At 44.4% G+C, this 21,771-nt stretch overlaps 1 protein-coding gene across 1 annotated transcript; it reads right to left on the bottom strand.

The window, feature by feature from the left end:
* On the bottom strand, positions 1 to 15,223 carry shtn3 (shootin 3; the record flags this gene model as incomplete). The annotated part of the gene is given in 16 exon segments (XM_079269245.1): positions 1 to 148; positions 2,337 to 2,470; positions 2,474 to 2,601; positions 6,427 to 6,562; positions 6,855 to 6,917; positions 7,121 to 7,135; positions 7,848 to 7,948; positions 8,044 to 8,117; positions 8,213 to 8,387; positions 8,815 to 8,968; positions 12,547 to 12,693; positions 13,054 to 13,148; positions 13,255 to 13,336; positions 13,408 to 13,505; positions 14,869 to 15,019; positions 15,129 to 15,223. Coding segments are annotated over 16 exon segments (1,788 nt in total). The 5' UTR covers positions 15,216 to 15,223.
* Positions 15,224 to 21,771: the final 6,548 nt, after the last annotated feature.

The raw sequence follows: 21,771 nt of genomic DNA, 5'->3' as shown, positions 1-21,771 counted from the left end.
TCATAAAGCGTTAAAAGTCTTAAAGTACAAGAAGATAAAAAGTTCAGTGCAAACGGAGAGCAGGTTCTCGTCTGGATCCAGGTTCTCCTCTGGATCCAGGTTCTCCTCTGGATCCAGGTTCTCCTCTGGATCCAGGTTCTTCAGAGACCTGATAGAATGTCAGCCATCATACAAAGTCCCAGTTTAATCTAGACTGCATAAATAATATGGACTGCATTAAATGTTTAAGCCTTTTTAAAGCTATTTGCATGTTTCCCATCATGCATCACTCTTTTTACTACTGGTGGAGGTGTAGAGGGGTGGAGGTGTAGAGGTGTAGAGGGGTGGAGGTGTAGAGGTGTAGAGGGGTGGAGGTGTAGAGGTGTGGAGGTGTAGAGGGGTGGAGGTGTAGAGGGGTGGAGGTGTAGAGGTGTCGAGGTGTAGAGGGGTGGAGGTGTGGAGGGGTGGAGGTGTAGAGGGGTGGAGGTGTAGAGGGGTGGAGGGGTAGAGGGGTGGAGGTGTGGAGGGGTGGAGGTGTAGAGGGGTGGCGGTGTAGAGGGGTGGAGGTGTAGAGGGGTGGACAGGTGGAGGTGTAGAGGGGTGGACGGGTGGAGGTGTAGAGGGGTGGAGGGATGGAGGTGTAGAGGGGTGGACGGGTGGAGGTGTAGAGGGGTGGCGGGATGGAGGTGTAGAGGGGTGGAGGTGTAGAGGGGTGGAGGGGTGGACGGGTGGAGGTGTAGAGGGGTGGAGGTGTAGAGGGGTGGACAGGTGGAGGTGTAGAGGGGTGGACGGGTGGAGGTGTAGAGGGGTGGAGGGATGGATGGGTGGAGGTGTAGAGGGGTGGAGGGATGGACGGGTGGAGGTGTAGAGGGGTGGAGGTGTAGAGGGGTGGAGGTGTAGAGGGGTGGAGGTGTAGAGGGGTGGACAGGTGGAGGTGTAGAGGGGTGGACGGGTGGAGGTGTAGAGGGGTGGAGGGATGGATGGGTGGAGGTGTAGAGGGGTGGAGGTGTAGAGGGGTGGACAGGTGGAGGTGTAGAGGGGTGGAGGGATGGAGGTGTAGAGGGGTGGACGGGTGGAGGTGTAGAGGGGTGGAGGTGTAGAGGGGTGGAGGGGTGGACGGGTGGAGGTGTAGAGGGGTGGAGGTGTAGAGGGGTGGACAGGTGGAGGTGTAGAGGGGTGGAGGGGTGGAGGTGTAGAGGGGTGGACAGGTGGAGGTGTAGAGGGGTGGAGGTGTAGAGGGGTGGAGGTGTAGAGGGGTGGACAGGTGGAGGTGTAGAGGGGTGGAGGGATGGAGGTGTAGAGGGGTGGAGGTGTAGAGGGGTGGACGGGTGGAGGTGTAGAGGGGTGGAGGGATGGAGGTGTAGAGGGGTGGACGGGTGGAGGTGTAGAGGGGTGGAGGTGTAGAGGGGTGGAGGGGTGGACGGGTGGAGGTGTAGAGGGGTGGAGGTGTAGAGGGGTGGACAGGTGGAGGTGTAGAGGGGTGGAGGGGTGGAGGTGTAGAGGGGTGGACAGGTGGAGGTGTAGAGGGGTGGACGGGTGGAGGTGTAGAGGGGTGGAGGGATGGATGGGTGGAGGTGTAGAGGGGTGGAGGTGTAGAGGGATGGACGGGTGGAGGTGTAGAGGGGTGGAGGGATGGATGTGTAGAGGGGTGGAGGTGTAGAGGGGTGGGGGGTGGACGGGTGGAGGTGTAGAGGGGTGGACAGGTGGAGGTGTAGAGGGGTGGACGGGTGGAGGTGTAGAGGGGTGGAGGGATGGAGGGGTGGAGGTGTAGAGGGGTGGAGGTGTAGAGGGATGGAGGTGTAGAGGGGTGGAGGGGTGGACGGGTGGAGGTGTAGAGGGGTGGAGGTGTAGAGGGGTGGAGGGGTGGACAGGTGGAGGTGTAGAGGGGTGGAGGTGTAGAGGGGTGGAGGTGTAGAGGGGTGGAGGGGTGGACAGGTGGAGGTGTAGAGGGGTGGAGGTGTAGAGGGGTGGAGGGGTGGATGGGTGGAGGTGTAGAGGGGTGGAGGGGTGGACAGGTGGAGGTGTAGAGGGGTGGAGGTGTAGAGGGGTGGAGGGGTGGATGGGTGGAGGTGTAGAGGGGTGAAGGGGTGGACAGGTGGAGGTGTAGAGGGGTGGAGGTGTAGAGGGGTGGAGGGGTGGACAGGTGGAGGTGTAGAGGGGTGGAGGTGTAGAGGGGTGGAGGGGTGGACAGGTGGAGGTGTAGAGGGGTGGAGGTGTAGAGGGGTGGAGGTGTAGAGGGGTGGAGGTGTAGAGGGGTGGAGGGGTGGACAGGTGGAGGTGTAGAGGGGTGGAGGTGTAGAGGGGTGGAGGGGTGGACAGGTGGAGGTGTAGAGGGGTGGAGGTGTTGTGTTCCAAACCTGTCGATGCAGCCGTTACTGAGCGAATCCTTCTCGGTCAGGGAGCTGCAGGACCTCCTCTCCTGCCAGGAGCCTCCTCGGGGCTCCCTGCCGGTCTCAGAGCTCCTCCTTCTCTGGGCCACGACGGGTCCCGGTCAGGACCCCCGTCTCTCTGGACCGAGCTTTGGACCCGGTCCCTCCAGATCTCGGCCTGAGTCGCTGCTGGTGCGCCTCCCGTTCAGGCTGTCGAAGGACGAGACGTGGCTCATCTGAACGTCTGGCTCGTCTGGAGGATCACAGAGAAACAAGACATGAGACCAGAACCTCCACAGAGTCCCTGATCCTCCTGCAGACAATCCAACGAGAGACCAGAACCTCCACAGAGTCCCTGATCCTCTGGGACTATTGCTTCATTGATCTTTAAAAGGTAAATACTAGTGCTGGGCAATTAACGCGTTATTATCGCGTTAACGCATTCATTAATTAACGCCGACAATTATATTATACCATATATTTATATATATATATATATATATATATATATATATATATATATTAGGGGTGTAACGGTTCAGAGAAATGTACTTGATTTTAAAATACATTTATTCATTACAACTAACATCATGAAGTTATTCTTGGACTTTGAACAATGATGAACTATACCTGAGTGACTCATCTTCTGGGGTGTCTTCTTACAACACACAACATAAAAAACAAAAACTGCTCCTTAATGTTGTGTAGTATTGTTACTTACATCTTGCAAAAGAGATTTTTAATCTCAATGGGACGACCTGGTTAATGCGTACCGAACCGTGAGCCTCGTACCGAACGGTTCAATACGAATACGCGTATCGTTACACCCCCTAATATTTATAATATATTATATTACGTTAACGCAGTTTATTTGTTATTAAGCGGACACACGCGCGATCGTCTCATTACAGGATCATGACAAGCGTTGGTCATGAACAGCTGTTTGTGTGGCGTCTATTCCGTCTCTTCCTGTTTCCTTCACCTACATTCCCCTGGGTCCTAAGGCCCTCCATGTACAGCTTCTTATCACCCTCAAATACCACACATATTACGGTAATCAGCGTTATTATGTGTCTGACCTAAATAAAATAAATACCAAAGAAATAAATACCAAAGAAAGCAAAAAATGAATTATTCATTTAAATTATTGTTTTTAAAGTGTTTTGTTTGTAATATATATAATAAGCATCATTTAGTATCACTACTGAGAATTTAACAGACATAAAAACATGACGTCGATAGGTTTGCAGTTTTCAAGAAGTATATTTAAATATCATCTCTTACACACATGAAGATGAAGTTGTGAACACCTGAATATCTATGATCAGAATCATTATAACTGTGTTATAACTGCTGCTGTGTAAAGGGAACACTGCTGCTAACAACAACCTGATGTGCTTAAAGTGTTCACACACAATGTTGTTGACCTTTAGTTCATAGAGCAGCACTTTAAAATAAAAGTGCACAATACACTACTTTTGAATTCATTATTGAATTTTGCGCAAAACAATGAGATTAATCACGATTAAACATTGTAATCGTTGCCCAGCACTAATGTATATGTATATCAGTGGCGGCCGTGCATTTTATACCTGGGCCTTCACTGTTGTCCTGCAGCTGAAATACCACCTTATAACCACATGATGGCGCCACAGTTATCAGTTTCTAAGGCTGTAACTATCTACGTATTACATGTACGTACCTATGTACGTATTAAATGTACGTAACGTTCGGTACGAAACTTGCGATACGTTTGAATAGTACTAGAGCATCTGGAAAATGCAGAAGCTTATATTCAGGAAAATATCATCTTTTCTGCGCTCATGGAGGACAGTGGTTGTCAGCTGGTCTCAGACGGTCTCAGTCCACCAGACGAGGTCCGTGATGAACTGGTCTCACAGTGTGAGAGGAGCAGGTCGCCCTCTTCTGGACACACACCGACACTGCAGCTCAGAGGCTTCCTAAGTCCTTTCCTAACCACTTCTCCTTGACCTCTTTAAGGAAAACGTTCTTCGTGGCACTAGACGACGTCATGGTGACGGTGGATGTTTGCTGACGTGGTGAAACTACAAATTATCTGAGGAAGGACTACAAACATGGACGTCTCCTTCATTCGGCCGCTGAGAGAAGGAGAGACGCCTCAGTCCTTCCTTCCTTCTGTCCCACGTTAAGAGTTATATTTATTCATGTTGTTTGAGACACTTTGTTTTATTTACTTGTGATTCCTGATTTGTTTATTTTACATATTTGTTCCATGTTTGAAATAAATACATTTGAATACATTTTATGAAAATAAAGGTTAGCTTTAAATGTTGCCGCCGCAAGGAATTGTGGGACGGCATTTTATGTCCTTTCCTTTGGTAAAGGATGGTCCAGTGTCTCGTCTGCTAAAGGAGATAAGGAAAGGAAGCATTGAAGCTCCCTTTCCTGAGAGAAAAGACCAGCGTCTCAGCGGGAGACCAGATCCATCATGTGACCCTCAGAGACCAGATCCATCATGGGACCCTCCGAGACCAGATCCATCATGTGACCCTCCGAGACCAGATCCATCATGTGATCCACAGAGACCAGATCCATCATGGGACCCTCCGAGACCAGATCCATCATGTGATCCTCAGAGACCAGATCCATCATGTGACCCTCAGAGACCAGATCCATCATGTGATCCTCAGAGACCAGACCCATCATGTGACCCTCAGAGACCAGATCCATCATGGGACCCTCCGAGACCAGATCCATCATGTGATCCTCAGAGACCAGATCCATCATGTGACCCTCAGAGACCAGATCCATCATGGGACCCTCAGAGACCAGATCCATCATGGGACCCTCAGAGACCAGATCCATCATGGGACCCTCAGAGACCAGATACACCATGTGATCCTCAGAGACCAGACCCATCATGGGACCCTCAGAGACCAGATCCATCATGTGATCCTCAGAGACCAGACCCATCATGGGACCCTCAGAGACCAGATCCATCATGGGACCCTCAGAGACCAGATCCATCATGGGACCCTCAGAGACCAGATCCATCATGTGATCCTCAGAGACCAGATCCATCATGGGACCCTCAGAGTCCAGATCCATCATGTGATCCTCAGAGACCAGATCCATCATGTGATCCTCAGAGACCAGATCCATCATGGGACCCTCAGAGACCAGATCCATCATGGGACCCTCAGAGACCAGATCCATCATGGGACCCTCAGAGACCAGACCCATCATGGGACCCTCAGAGACCAGATCCATCATGGGACCCTCAGAGACCAGATCCATCATGGGACCCTCAGAGACCAGATCCATCATGTGATCCTCAGAGACCAGATCCATCATGGGACCCTCAGAGACCAGATCCATCATGGGACCCTCAGAGACCAGATCCATCATGGGACCCTCAGAGACCAGATCCATCATGTGATCCTCAGAGACCAGACCCATCATGTGATCCTCAGAGACCAGTTCCATCATGGGACCCTCAGAGACCAGATCCATCATGTGATCCTCAGAGACCAGACCCATCATGGGACCCTCAGAGACCAGATCCATCATGGGACCCTCAGAGACCAGATCCATCATGTGATCCTCAGAGACCAGACCCATCATGTGACCCTCAGAGACCAGATCCATCATGTGATTGTGAAGGATTTCAGTATTAGAAGCGTTATTAGTAGGATTTAATAACCCCCCTAGTGGTGAGTAGAAGTGTCACAATAATAAAAAGTCACAATATGTTTACTTGTGGAATGTAATATGTTTACAATATTCTTACTGATAGAGAATATTATATGTTACAGTATGTTACTCACTGAATGTATTAAACCATAGACGTATAGCCACTCAAGGTATTCAAACACTATGAATAGTTTTGAGGGTCAGAAGGAGATCATTGTGAGTGAGGCTTCACAGAGATGCAGCAGCGAGCAGAGGGACGGACAACTGACCAGCAGGTCCAGAGAGGAGGAGTTCAGGATGTTTGCCAGAAAGTGTTCTGGTTCTCTCGTGTCCCCCTTCCCTCCAGCGGGTCCATCAGTCTGGAGGATGTTTTACTTGTAACAGAGTATTTTAGATCCGTTACCTCCAGAACCAGGTTCTCCCGCCTTGTTGCGTCTTCGTCTCAGGATCACCTCCAGCTCGCTGTCGTCCTTCTTCTTCACCGACGGAGACGGCCCCGCCTCCTGAGAGCCTCGGCTGGGGCTCCTCTTCACCGTCTCCTGGAGAACACGAGCGTCACTGCAGCCGCATTTAACCTGTCAATCAGCGTGTAGCCCCGCCCTAAAGCATCCCCTGCTTTATGGTCTGTGTGACTCTAAATGGACCATAATGTACTAAATGAACATCATGCTGTATTGAAGAAGACTTGAAACTAGAGATTGAGACATAAACTCATGTTCACAATGTTTACTGAGGTAATAAATCAAGAGAGAAGTAGAGTCATTTTCTATAGACTTCTATACAACCAGAGGAGTCGCCCCCTGGTGGACATTAGAGAGAATGCAGCGTTACCAGGATGCCCTTCAGCTCCTCCATGGCGCTCTCCTGTGGTTTCTCCTCACAGACTGGAGGCGGCTGGAAAGAAAAAACAAACAAATTATTTTTACTTTGACACAAGAGTTCGATCATGTGACTAATGCTGCCTTCGGGAGACACTGAAAAGTTTGATATTTGAGCTTTTTGTGAGGAACGAATGTAACTGTAACTAAAAGTGATGGGGGGGGGGGGGCAACAGTGACCTCACATCTCAAGATTGAGGCAAACATCAATTTACTCACTTTTACTGCTGCTCTCTGCTGAATAAGAAGAAGAAGAAGAGTGACAGTGAAACAAAGATGGAGGAGGAACAATGAGCCGGATGTTATAATAAGAACTCCTTTAACCTGCTGCATTCATTAGTTTACTCATATTTAGTATTTTCTCATGAGTAGAAAATATGTATATATATACACACACACACACACACACACACTATATATATATATATATATATATATATATATATATATATATATATATATATATATATATTTCTTTTTTTTTTTTTTTTTTTTTTGTCTATATATTTCTACATAATAAATACAAATAAAAATGTTCTCTGGTGTATCAAATGTTCCAGAGTGACACAGTTGTTATGAAGCCGTCTGTTAGCAGCAGCTAAACATTGATTGATTGATTGACAGATAATGTGATGAAACAATAACAGCTCATCATGTTGTTTTTAAATGTCACCACAGTGACAATAAAGCTGATTAAATACTGTGTCAATTAACTATTTTTGATTCTTTCAATGGGACACATTATTATTATTATTGTTATTAAATTATTATTATAATAATAATAATATTTGTATTATTATATTATGATTATTATATATTATTATTATTATTATTATAATATTATTATTATTAATTATTATTATAATATTATATCATTATTATTATATTATTATAATAATTATTATTATTATTATATTATTATTATTATCATTATTATCATCATCACCTTGCTCTCCTGACTCTTGACCGGCCTCAGGACGACTCCATGTTTGATTCTCTCCATCATCTCGTTCAGCGCCTTCGCCTTCACGTCGCCGTCCTCTCCAGCTGGACAGAAACAGGAAGTCCATAAAGTTATTATTTTCATAGGTCACCGTGATGATGTCACAAGACGTTACCTGTAGCACACAGGTGAGACTCACCTGCAGGCTGCTCCGAGGCCTTCACAGAGGTCTTGGAGCCTTTGGAGGTCTTCCTCATGATGGCGATCAGAGAGCTGAGAGAGACAGGAAGTGATGTCATGAGGAGACACAGGAAGTTGAAAATACTACACTGATGACAAGTCAATCGTGTTTTTACGTCCGTCCTTACCTGAGGGGGTTGCACCTGGCGGGGGGAGGAGGTGGGGGTGGGGGAGGCGGAGGAGGAGGAGGAGGAGGAGGAGGAGGGGGGGTAGGGGCGGGGGGCGGGGCCAGCCCGGGTTCAGGGGGAGGGGGGGCCGTGCTGGTTGTCACAGAGACCTCTTTATGGGTCTGGAGCTCGTTGACTGTGGAGACAATAGAGACAATAGAAACAATAGAAACATAAATACTACTGACATCTGCTACAGTACGACTGTAATACTACTAACATGTACTACAGTACGACTACTAACATGTACTACAGCACTACGACAGATACATGACTGTCTGTCTCCTGGTTTCCCTGCAGAGTGACGCCTCCTCTCTCACTATCTGTGTTTGTTGCTCCAGGCTGAAGTCAGTTGGTGGTCCTGACTTCATGTGACCTATTTAAAGGGGACAGATGCCCTGTTGCATGCTGGGAGAAAGTTTGTGTTGCCAGCTTTCCTGCAGCAGATGCGTCGATGGTTTGTGTTGCAGTCAATGGAGGAATTGTGGGAGTTTGTAGAATAACAAAGTAAAATAGTCAACGTGTGCCTCATTTATGTACAAATATTTGATCAGCGTGTTCACCTCTGTCCTCCAGCTCCTCGTTCTTCTTCTCTGTTCGCTCCACTCGTCCCTCCATCTCCTTCTTCTCCACCTCCAGCAGCTCCAGCTGCCTCTGAAGAGCCTCCAGCTGCTTCTTCACACCGCTCTGCTCCAGCTGGGCCTCCAGAGTCTCCACCTACACACACACACATAAATAATTAAACTACCTGCTCAGGTACTCTGTTCTCTACCTGTTCAGGTACTCTGTTCTCTACCTGTTAAGGTACTCTGTTCTCTACCTGTTCAGGTACTCTGTTCACTACCTGTTCAGGTACTCTGTACACTACCTGTTCAGGTACTCTGTTCTCTACCTGTTCAGGTACTCTGTTCACTACCTGTTCAGGTACTCTGTACACTACCTGTTCAGGTACTCTGTTCACTACCTGCTCAGGTACTCTTTTCTCTACCTGTTCAGGTACTCTGTTCACTACCTGTTCAGGTACTCTGTACACTACCTGTTCAGGTACTCTGTTCTCTACCTGTTCAGGTACTCTGTTCTCTACCTGTTCAGGTACTCTGTTCACTACCTGTTCAGGTACTCTGTTCACTACCTGTTCAGGTACTCTGTTCTCTACCTGCTCAGGTACTCTGTTCACTACCTGCTCAGGTACTCTGTTCTCTACCTGTTCAGGTACTCTGTTCACTACCTGTTCAGGTACTCTGTTCACTACCTGCTCAGGTACTCTGCTCTCTACCTGCTCAGGTACTCTGCTCTCTACCTGTTCAGGTACTCTGTTCTCTACCTGTTCAGGTACTCTGTTCACTACCTGTTCAGGTACTCTGTTCACTACCTGCTCAGGTACTCTGCTCTCTACCTGCTCAGGTACTCTGCTCTCTACCTGTTCAGGTACTCTGTTCTCTACCTGTTCAGGTACTCTGTTCTCTACCTGTTCAGGTACTCTGTTCTCTACCTGCTCAGGTACTCTGCTCTCTACCTGTTCAGGTACTCTGTTCACTACCTGTTCAGGTACTCTGTTCACTAGATGTTCAGGTACTCTGTTCACTACCTGCTCAGGTACTCTGCTCTCTACCTGTTCAGGTACTCTGTTCTCTACCTGCTCAGGTACTCTGTTCTCTACCTGTTCAGGTACTCTGTTCTCTACCTGTTAAGGTACTCTGTTCTCTACCTGTTCAGGTACTCTGTTCACTACCTGTTCAGGTACTCTGTACACTACCTGTTCAGGTACTCTGTTCTCTACCTGTTCAGGTACTCTGTTCACTACCTGTTCAGGTACTCTGTTCTCTACCTGTTCAGGTACTCTGTTCACTACCTGTTCAGGTACTCTGTACACTACCTGTTCAGGTACTCTGTTCTCTACCTGTTCAGGTACTCTGTTCACTACCTGTTCAGGTACTCTGTACACTACCTGTTCAGGTACTCTGTTCACTACCTGCTCAGGTACTCTTTTCTCTACCTGTTCAGGTACTCTGTTCACTACCTGTTCAGGTACTCTGTACACTACCTGTTCAGGTACTCTGTTCTCTACCTGTTCAGGTACTCTGTTCTCTACCTGTTCAGGTACTCTGTTCACTACCTGTTCAGGTACTCTGTTCACTACCTGTTCAGGTACTCTGTTCTCTACCTGCTCAGGTACTCTGTTCACTACCTGCTCAGGTACTCTGTTCTCTACCTGTTCAGGTACTCTGTTCACTACCTGTTCAGGTACTCTGTTCACTACCTGCTCAGGTACTCTGCTCTCTACCTGCTCAGGTACTCTGCTCTCTACCTGTTCAGGTACTCTGTTCTCTACCTGTTCAGGTACTCTGTTCACTACCTGTTCAGGTACTCTGTTCACTACCTGCTCAGGTACTCTGCTCTCTACCTGCTCAGGTACTCTGCTCTCTACCTGTTCAGGTACTCTGTTCTCTACCTGTTCAGGTACTCTGTTCTCTACCTGTTCAGGTACTCTGTTCTCTACCTGCTCAGGTACTCTGCTCTCTACCTGTTCAGGTACTCTGTTCACTACCTGTTCAGGTACTCTGTTCACTAGATGTTCAGGTACTCTGTTCACTACCTGCTCAGGTACTCTGCTCTCTACCTGTTCAGGTACTCTGTTCTCTACCTGCTCAGGTACTCTGTTCTCTACCTGTTCAGGTACTCTGTTCTCTACCTGTTAAGGTACTCTGTTCTCTACCTGTTCAGGTACTCTGTTCACTACCTGTTCAGGTACTCTGTACACTACCTGTTCAGGTACTCTGTTCTCTACCTGTTCAGGTACTCTGTTCACTACCTGTTCAGGTACTCTGTACACTACCTGTTCAGGTACTCTGTTCACTACCTGCTCAGGTACTCTTTTCTCTACCTGTTCAGGTACTCTGTTCACTACCTGTTCAGGTACTCTGTACACTACCTGTTCAGGTACTCTGTTCTCTACCTGTTCAGGTACTCTGTTCTCTACCTGTTCAGGTACTCTGTTCACTACCTGTTCAGGTACTCTGTTCACTACCTGTTCAGGTACTCTGTTCTCTACCTGCTCAGGTACTCTGTTCACTACCTGCTCAGGTACTCTGTTCTCTACCTGTTCAGGTACTCTGTTCACTACCTGTTCAGGTACTCTGTTCACTACCTGTTCAGGTACTCTGTTCACTACCTGCTCAGGTACTCTGCTCTCTACCTGCTCAGGTACTCTGCTCTCTACCTGTTCAGGTACTCTGTTCACTACCTGTTCAGGTACTCTGTTCACTACCTGCTCAGGTACTCTGCTCTCTACCTGCTCAGGTACTCTGCTCTCTACCTGTTCAGGTACTCTGTTCTCTACCTGTTCAGGTACTCTGTTCTCTACCTGTTCAGGTACTCTGTTCTCTACCTGCTCAGGTACTCTGCTCTCTACCTGTTCAGGTACTCTGTTCACTACCTGTTCAGGTACTCTGTTCACTAGATGTTCAGGTACTCTGTTCACTACCTGCTCAGGTACTCTGCTCTCTACCTGTTCAGGTACTCTGTTCTCTACCTGCTCAGGTACTCTGTTCTCTACCTGCTCAGGTACTCTGGTCACTACCTGTTCAGGTACTCTGTTCACTACCTGCTCAGGTACTCTGTTCTCTACCTGTTCAGGTACTCTGTTCTCTACCTGTTCAGGTACTCTGTTCACTACCTGTTCAGGTACTCTGTTCACTACCTGCTCAGGTACTCTGCTCTCTACCTGTTCAGGTACTCTGTTCTCTACCTGTTCAGGTACTCTGTTCTCTACCTGTTCAGGTACTCTGTTCTCTACCTGTTCAGGTACTCTGTTCACTACCTGTTCAGGTACTCTGTTCACTACCTGTTCAGGTACTCTGTTCACTACCTGCTCAGGTACTCTGCTCTCTACCTGTTCAGGTACTCTGTTCACTACCTGTTCAGGTACTCTGTTCACTACCTGTTCAGGTACTCTGTTCTCTACCTGTTCAGGTACTCTGCTCTCTACCTGTTCAGGTACTCTGCTCTCTACCTGCTCAGGTACTCTGTTCTCTACCTGCTCAGGTACTCTGGTCACTACCTGTTCAGGTACTCTGGTCACTACCTGTTCAGGTACTCTGTTCACTACCTGTTCAGGTACTCTGGTCACTACCTGTTCAGGTACTCTGGTCACTACCTGTTCAGGTACTCTGGTCACTACCTGTTCAGGTACTCTGTTCACTACCTGCTCAGGTACTCTGCTCTCTACCTGTTCAGGTACTCTGCTCTCTACCTGCTCAGGTACTCTGCTCTCTACCTGTTCAGGTACTCTGTACCTCCTGCTGGTGCCTCAGTCGCTCCTCCTCCAGGGTCTTGGTGATCGTAGCCACGTCCTCCAGAGCTTTGAGGAGCTGAACGCTCGGCTCAGAGCTCTGCAGCAGCAACATGCTCTGTCTGTTGGCCTCCTTCTGCTTCACCAGCATCTACAGGAGGAGGAAGAGGAGGAGGAGGAGGAGGAGGAGGAGGAGGAAGAGCAGGAGGAGGAAGAGCAGGAGGAAGAGCAGGAGGAGGAGGAGGAGGAGGAGGAGGAAGAGCAGGAGGAGGAAGAGCAGGAGGAAGAGCAGGAGGAGGAAGAGCAGGAGGAAGAGCAGGAGGAGGAGGAAGAGGAAGAGGAGGAAGAGCAGGAGGAGCAGGAGGAGGAGGAGAAAACGTAAAAAACTGTAAAACTAACAAACGTAAGAGTCCAAACCTGCACTGATCCGTGCCCTTGAGCACTAGCTGTACATTTACACATTCCTGCCTTCCTTCTTCTTCTTCTTCTTCTACATGTTACATTTATTTACCTCGTGAGCGTACGTCTCAGCTTTCACTCTCAGGCTCTGCTCCAGGTCCAGCTGGTCTTGCATCCCGTCGTACTCCTGAGCCGCCATCACGGACACTACAGAGGCAGGGAGCTAGCACGTTAGCCATGCTCGCTACATGCTATTATGAGCATGTTAGCATCAGAATCACAATATGTTGCTCTCCGTCACTGTGTTTCTCACCTCTGTTAAATCTCTTGATGGTTTTACGTTGGTGCTCAACAGTCTCACGGAGATCCTTCATCTCAACCCCATCTTTATCTGACTGGAGAGACGGAGAAACAAAGAAGAAGAAGAAGAAGAAGAAGAAATCCTGCAGGTTCTCTCCGTTCTCACCTGTGACGTCAGCTCTTCTATCCGTCTCTGCTGTTCATGAACCTGAGTAACAAAGTTCTTCTTCTCCTCCAATAAAGTGTCTACTGTCTCACCCAGATCTGTAAAAACAGAGGAGCAGAATACAATGAACTTTATTAATACAATTATATCAGAATAAACATACTGTACCTTTAACTTGTTGTTGGTACTGTGTTAATATAATACTACGTACTGTACCTTTAACTTGTTGTTGGTACTGGGTTAATAGCATACTACGTACTGTACCTTTAACTTGTTGTTGGTACTGTGTTAATATCATACTACGTACTGTACCTTTAACTTGTTGTTGGTACTGTGTTAATATCATACTACGTACTGTACCTTTAACTTGTTTTGGTACTGTGTTAATATTATACTACGTACTGTACCTTTAACTTGTTGTTGGTACTGGGTTAATAGCATACTACGTACTGTACCTTTAACTTGTTGTTGATACTGTGTTAATATCATACTACGTACTGTACCTTTAACTTGTTGTTGATACTGTGTTAATATTATACTACGTACTGTACCTTTAACTTGTTGTTGGTACTGTGTTAATATTATACTACGTACTGTACCTTTAACTTGTTGTTGGTACTGTGTTAATATTATACTACGTACTGTACCTTTAACTTGTTTTGGTACTGTGTTAATATTATACTACGTACTGTACCTTTAACTTGTTGTTGATACTGTGTTAATATTATACTACGTACTGTACCTTTAACTTGTTGTTGATACTGTGTTAATATTATACTACGTACTGTACCTTTAACTTGTTGTTGGTACTGTGTTAATATTATACTACGTACTGTACCTTTAACTTGTTGTTGGTACTGTGTTAATATTATACTACGTACTGTACCTTTAACTTGTTTTGGTACTGTGTTAATATTATACTACGTACTGTACCTTTAACTTGTTGTTGATACTGTGTTAATATTATACTACGTACTGTACCTTTAACTTGTTGTTGGTACTGTGTTAATAGCATACTACGTACTGTACCTTTAACTTGTTGTTGGTACTGTGTTAATATTATACTACGTACTGTACCTTTAACTTGTTGTTGATACTGTGTTAATATTATACTACGTACTGTACCTTTAACTTGTTGTTGGTACTGTGTTAATATTATACTACGTACTGTACCTTTAACTTGTTGTTGGTACTGTGTTAATAGCATACTACGTACTGTACCTTTAACTTGTTGTTGGTACTGTGTTAATATTATACTACGTACTGTACCTTTAACTTGTTGTTGGTACTGTGTTAATATTATACTACGTACTGTACCTTTAACTTGTTGTTGGTACTGTGTTAATAGCATACTACGTACTGTACCTTTAACTTGTTGTTGGTACTGTATTAATATTATACTACGTACTGTACCTTTAACTTGTTGTTGGTACTGTGTTAATATTATACTACGTACTGTACCTTTAACTTGTTGTTGGTACTGGGTGAAGGTGTCAGGACTTCCGTCTGCAGCGTCCACAGCGATGCAGTCTGAGATGTTGGGAAGCAGCTCCTCCAAACACGGACTAGACGACAGACTCATGCACTTCAACTTCCTGTTCTGACAGTTCAGCTGGAGGTCAAAAGTCACAGCGGTCAATGACACATAATATATATATATATAAATGTATATAAATATATGTGTCAGTGTGTGTGTGTGTGTGTGTGTGTGTGTGACTGACCTTTGTGGCCAGGGCCTCGGCATTTTCCCGGCACGACTTCTCGATCTCCAGCTGAGTCTGCAGAACGCTGACCTCCTCAATCACCATCTGAGACACTGAGGGGAGGACGGACACACACACACACACATACACACACACACACACACACACACACACACACACACATAAGTCTGAATGTAACTCAGACTTCTTCATTTCTGTCTCTGAGAGGAATCTTTGACACTCCGCTCTTTTTCTACCAGCAACTTAATGCGAAGCATAAATGACCAGCTGAGAGACGTCAGCTCTGCTTCTAGCAGCAGCAACATGAAGCTAAAGAAAGAGACATTACATGAAAACAGTCTTTTCGAAATAAACTTCCATCTTCACAGGAAACAGCTCAGGAAGTTTCAGAATAAAACGTTGTATTTTCCAGTGATCCTCTTGAGGTCGTGAAAATGACCGAAGCGACACTTTAGCAACTAATTCCAGTTCAAACATTGTTTCCAGACTCGTCGTCACAGAGTTTGACGAGACACTGAGTAAGTACCAGATATAATACCATATACATATATATATGTATATAGTATATACAACATTAAAAAACAGCTAAAACTGTGCAAATACACACTCAATTTGTTGGACTCTGCAGAACGGACGGTTAAGTTGACTTCGTTGAACCTTTTGTGCTGCTACATTCACCTGTTCTGAGTTTAAAAAGGTGTTTTTTCATTAAGCTTGACATTAAACAAAGTCAAATTCCAGGTGATCTATTCTCTAGTGACCTAAAGTTAAACCTAAACCTAAACCAGGCCGAGCAGGAAACGCTGACGAGCCATTTTGGTTTCGTTATTTCATAAGTAGGGTACATCCTCTGGGGACCATGAATGTTTGTAGCAGATAATTTCACACAGGAACGACCGTCATCATCATCATGGAGGAGGAGTGTATATTATCTAATCTGAGCTCAACGAGCCTGAAGTCAGGTTCATTAACCCCCCAACACACACATCCTTCCCCCCTCCTTTTTTGTCAGCTGCTGAATAATTCATGAGGATCTTTCAATAATTCATGTGAATAACATGACAGGAGCGACTGCTGTGTTCTCTGGGGAACCGGCGGATGAATAAATGAGAGGATGTATGAAAAAGACGGAAGGGAGGATGTGGCGGGACCCGCCATGGAAAACCAGGACCAGCGTTTCTGCTGACTCTGAAGACTTCAGGTCAAGATTTCTTTTTTGCTGCAGCAGACAAATTTCTGATTTGTTTTTGACAACAGATTTTGGGGTTTGAGTTGAACCAAAAGGTTTATCGCCCGTTTATCTTCCAGCTTTTTATCTTTTAGTTTAAGAGAAACACAGAATGACCAGAAGATCTAAGTTGTGACGTGTTTGATACACAGGTTCTGATTGTCTGTTGAATGAATATGACTATAAATATGACTGTCCAATGACTATTTAGAAATGTCTTCACATCATATTATTTGAAGATAATTTGATAAAGGATGTCAACGTATCTTCATCGAAAGGTTCATAGGATTTACTTTTACAAAAAGTACTTAGACAAACTACAAAATAAAACTACTGAGTTAGTTTTAGACAACAGAACTACTTAGTTAGGTTTAGACAACTAAACTACTTAGTTAGGCTTAGACAACTAAACTACTTAGTTAGGTTTAGACAACTAAACTACTTAGTTAGGCTTAGACAACTAAACTACTTAGTTAGGCTCAGACAACTAAACTACTTAGTTAGGTTTAGACAACTAAACTATTTAGTTTGTTTTAGACAACTAAACTACTTAGTTAGGTTTAGACAACTAAACTACTTAGTTAGGTTTAGACAACTAAACTACTTAGTTAGGCTTAGACAACTAAACTACTTAGTTAGGCTCAGACAACTAAACTACTTAGTTAGGTTTAGACAACTAAACTACTTAGTTAGGCTTAGACAACTAAACTACTTAGTTAGGCTTAGACAACTAAACTACTTAGTTAGGCTCAGACAACTAAACTACTTAGTTAGGTTTAGACAACTAAACTATTTAGTTAGGCTTAGACAACTAAACTATTTAGTTAGGTTTAGACAACAGAACTACTTAGTTAGGTTTAGACAACAGAACTACTTAGTTAGGTTTAGACAACTAAACTACTTAGTTAGGCTTAGACAACTAAACTACTTAGTTAGGCTCAGACAACTAAACTACTTGGTCAGGTCCAGACAACTAAACTATTTAGTTAGGTTTAGACAACTAAACTATTTAGTTCGTTTTAGACAACTAAACTACTTAGTTAGGTTTAGACAACTAAACTATTTAGTTCGTTTTAGACAACTAAACTACTTAGTTAGGTTTAGACAACTAAACTATTTAGTTCGTTTTAGACAACTAAACTACTTAGTTAGGTTTAGACAACTAAACTATTTAGTTCGTTTTAGACAACTAAACTACTTAGTTAGGTTTAGACAACTAAACTATTTAGTTAGGTTTAGACAACAGAACTACTTAGTTAGGTTTAGACAACTAAACTATTTAGTTAGGCTTAGACAACTAAACTACTTAGTTAGGCTTAGACAACTAAACTATTTAGTTAGGCTTAGACAACTAAACTATTTAGTTAGGTTTAGACAACTAAACTACTTAGTTAGGCTTAGACAACTAAACTATTTAGTTAGGCTTAGACAACTAAACTATTTAGTTAGGTTTAGACAACAGAACTACTTAGTTAGGTTTAGATCTCTCTATGAACTTCCTTCTATCAGCTTCCTGTCTGAAATGGTTCAGGTTGTAAAAGTAACTGAAATGTGACACTGAGGTGAACTCCAGGTGGAGTCTGTTGCTTCTCCCGTTTTCTTTTTACCAGACAGGTGAATGAACTGAATAACATCACCAACCTTGCCTCAATAATACCTCATTATGTTGTGCAAAGTGTCCTCAAAAACATCCACCCTTTGGGATTTAATTTGTAATCAATACGTTTCATCATTGAAAAAATAATATATTGTTTTTTTACACACATGCATCACTACATGCTTTTTAAAAATGTTACTGTTTAATAAAGTGACTGAATATCAATGAGTAAAGAAAGATGATTGTGTCTTTATCTGATTATTGTTGATAAAGAGATCTTACCTGAGTGAACAGTCATGACTGAAGGTATCAGCTCTCCTCCAAACAGCTAATAATCAGAAGCTAATCTCTCTCCTCCTGTTGGCTTGGACCCCTCCTCCTCTTAAACACACCCCTTCAGATGACCAGGTGTGAGGAGAACAGGTGTGATGGGGGGGGGGGGGTGAAGGTGTCAGGTGTCTGATTGTAGGCGGGACGATACATCGTCTTGTATCTTTATGCAACCAGTGAACAGGAAGTGACCATATAAGGACTGAGGAGGAGTGACGTAGAGACACCGTATACGTCTCTGGTAGAGACCTGTCAATCAGCGTGTAGCCCCGCCCTAAAGCATCCCCTGCTTTATGGTCTGTGTGACTCTAAATGGACCATAATGTACTAAATGAACATCATGCTGTATTGAAGAAGACTTGAAACTAGAGATTGAGACATAAACTCATGTTTACAATGTTTACTGAGGTAATAAATCAAGAGAGAAGTAGAGTCATTTTCTATAGACTTCTATACAACCAGAGGAGTCGCCCCCTGGTGGACACTAGAGAGAATGCAGCTTTGACTCATGAAGATGATGGTGATGGTGATGATGATGATGAAGATGAACTGGACTCACCTCTCTTGATGTGCTTGAGTTGTCTCTCGGCCTCGTCTCTCTCCTCCGTCAGTCTGGAGCACTGAGGATGAGGAAGAAGCATCACACTTTAAACACCTGTCTAGTCCTCCTCCTCTTCATCAGTTCTGACACACCCTGCCTCTCTCTGCTCCTGCTGACTCCATGTTTTAACCTCTCATTATCTGCTGTCAGCATCATTGTAGTTCTATGTTTAGGAGGAGCAGCTGTGAGGAGTCTGGATGTTCGAGGAGGAAAGTTTGGTGACAGCAGCTGAGTCAGCACTCATTTAGACAAAGTCTAAATCACTTCCTGTCACCTAAGAACCAGGAGCAGGAGGAGGAGGAGGAGGAGGAGAAGAAGAGGAAGGAGAAGGAGGAGGACCTGACAGATGTTTAGATGTAAAGATGAATATCAGCTGTCTCCACTCGGTTCACTTCCTGTTTCTACCTTCAGTCTCTCTGAGCTCTCGTCTCCTTGAGGAGCTCAGAGGGGTCAGAGGGGTCAGAGGGGTCACCGGTCAGAGAGCAAGGCATCTTCATGTGAGGGTTCGATTCCCTCCGCCGCTCTCTGAGGCGGTGGACTACACTTTGTGTTTCAAATAGAAACATCAAGTCTACTCAGCAGGGAACGCACCTTCATCTGATCTTTAATGATAACTCAGCTAACTAGCCAGCCACAGAGGAGCAAGGCATTGTGGGAGTTGTAGTTGCTGAACGCTAACAGAATAATGTATCTTTCATGAGGAGACTCAGTCACACGAGCAAGGCATCAAGAGGGTCGGAGATAAATTGAATGAGTAATATTTCTTTGTATTTAGAAGGTCGATGGCACGAGCAAGGCACTCTTCATGGTCGGGGGTTCAATTCCCAGTGTCCCGGTGGCAAGGCACTACCACTGGAGGAAGGCAGGAAAAGGTTAGGAGTTCAAATCCCAAACAAAGCTGCCCATTTCTCCTTATGTAGGTCAATGCCCTGAGCAAGGCATTAACACACTTTTAGGGTTGTGGGTTCAATTCCCAGGAACTAAAGACGAACACCTTTCAGGGGGAGGTTGCAGGTCACAGGGTTGTGTGTCCGATTCCTCTGGTAATTTAGCAAGGCATTAACACGGCAGGGAGCGTTCATTAATGAAATAATAAAATCTATAAATATCATATCAAAGCTGAGGCGACGCTTTTTATTTCGTTGTGTTAATAAAAGCACTTCTTTAAGCTCATTTCGTTATGAACAGACTGAAATAACGTGACGTCTCTGATCTTCTCCGCTTTAATGGCGAGCGGCTCGTTTAGGGAGGGGTCCGGTTCTCTCCGTGAGAACGAGCCGGCGGGTGAGTCGGTCATACCGGCTTCAAAAGGTCCCGGATGTACCCGGAGAGACGGACCCGGATCCTGCAGGACTCGGGTCCGGGTTTAACAGGCAGAATAAAAGGGATTAGAGCTGTTTCTATTGTTTGTATCTGGTTACCTCTGTTTGCATGTGCGCGTGCCTCCTCTCCTCCTCCTCCTCCTCCTCCTCACATCCCTCCATCTGCGCGGATGAAGAGCAGGGAAGCATTTCAGGAGAAGAGTGATTAAATAGTCCCTCCTTTTGTCCTCTTTGTCCGACCGGACTCGATTGATGAAGATGAGATGTATTATTTATCTTCCTCTCTCAGACACATGGGATGGAGAGGAACTCGGTGCTGCTGCCGGTGGACAGGATCCTCCTCTTCCTCCTCTTCCTCCTCCTCCTCTCACTGACAGCATCATCTGGCTCCCCTGAACCCCTCCTCCTCCTCTTCCTCCTCCTCCTCTTCCTCCTCCTCCTCTTCCTCCTCCTCCTCTTCCTCCTTCTCTTAAACCATTTGTGCAAAGTGATTCTGCTGCACGTCAAATATTGTTATAATAATAATATAATATTATTATAATATTATAATAATAGAATGTTATAATAATAGAATGATATAATAATATAATAATATAATGATATAATAATATAATAATAGAATGATATAATAATTTATATTATATTATTATAATATTGTAATATAATATTATTATAATATATATAAAATATATACAGGGTTAAAGGTCAAACTTTAACTTACAGCTCTGTGAACACACTTTAACAAAGTGTGTGTGCGTGTCTGTGTGCGCATGCTTGTGTGTGTGCGTGTGTGCGTGTCTGTGTGCGTGTGTGTGTGCGTGTGTCTGTGTCTGTGTGTGTGTGTGTTTGGGGAGATATCACTTCTACACCGACATCTAGAGGCGATTCTATGCAACTACAGATTCTCTCTTTGTTAAACACTTATAATATTATTGTATTATTATGAATGTTGTTGTTGTTTTACAATAATTGTTGTTGTTGTTATAGACACATATTCAATAGAAGATCAAACATATTATCTTTTGTAACCTTTAGAAAACCTTCGTTCAATCAATAACTGTAGAAGATGTTTGTTTATATTGTTCATCTATATATATATTATATTGTTCATATATGTTTTATATTCATCTCTTCACGCAACTGAACACAGCTAATATTAGTATATTAAACATTGTGCTGTTTTGGATATAAATACTATATCTCATAAATACTGATGTGAAATAAAAAACACTGATAAATAAATAAAATACACAAATCATTATAGAATAAATTAATCAAATAGAGATATATTAAAATATGAATATACATATATTCAAATTGAATTATAAATAAAAGAAAATTAACAATTAAACACAAATGACTGAGTCTAAGTCGCAACAACAAAACAAAATGTCTTTAATTTCAATAAATAACATTTCATTACATTTTTATTTCAAACAAAATACACAGTTGAATGACGTCAGAGTTGTATACATATTATATTTATATATCTTTCTTTTAATCTATTTAACAGGCGCATGTCACGTGACGTGAGGTCACGTGACAGACTGGAGTTGATCGTA

This window comes from Melanostigma gelatinosum (assembly GCF_949748355.1).
Source record: "Melanostigma gelatinosum genome assembly, chromosome: 5".
Lineage (NCBI taxonomy): Eukaryota > Metazoa > Chordata > Actinopteri > Perciformes > Zoarcidae > Melanostigma > Melanostigma gelatinosum.
This window is presented reverse-complemented; position numbering and strand designations above follow the sequence as displayed.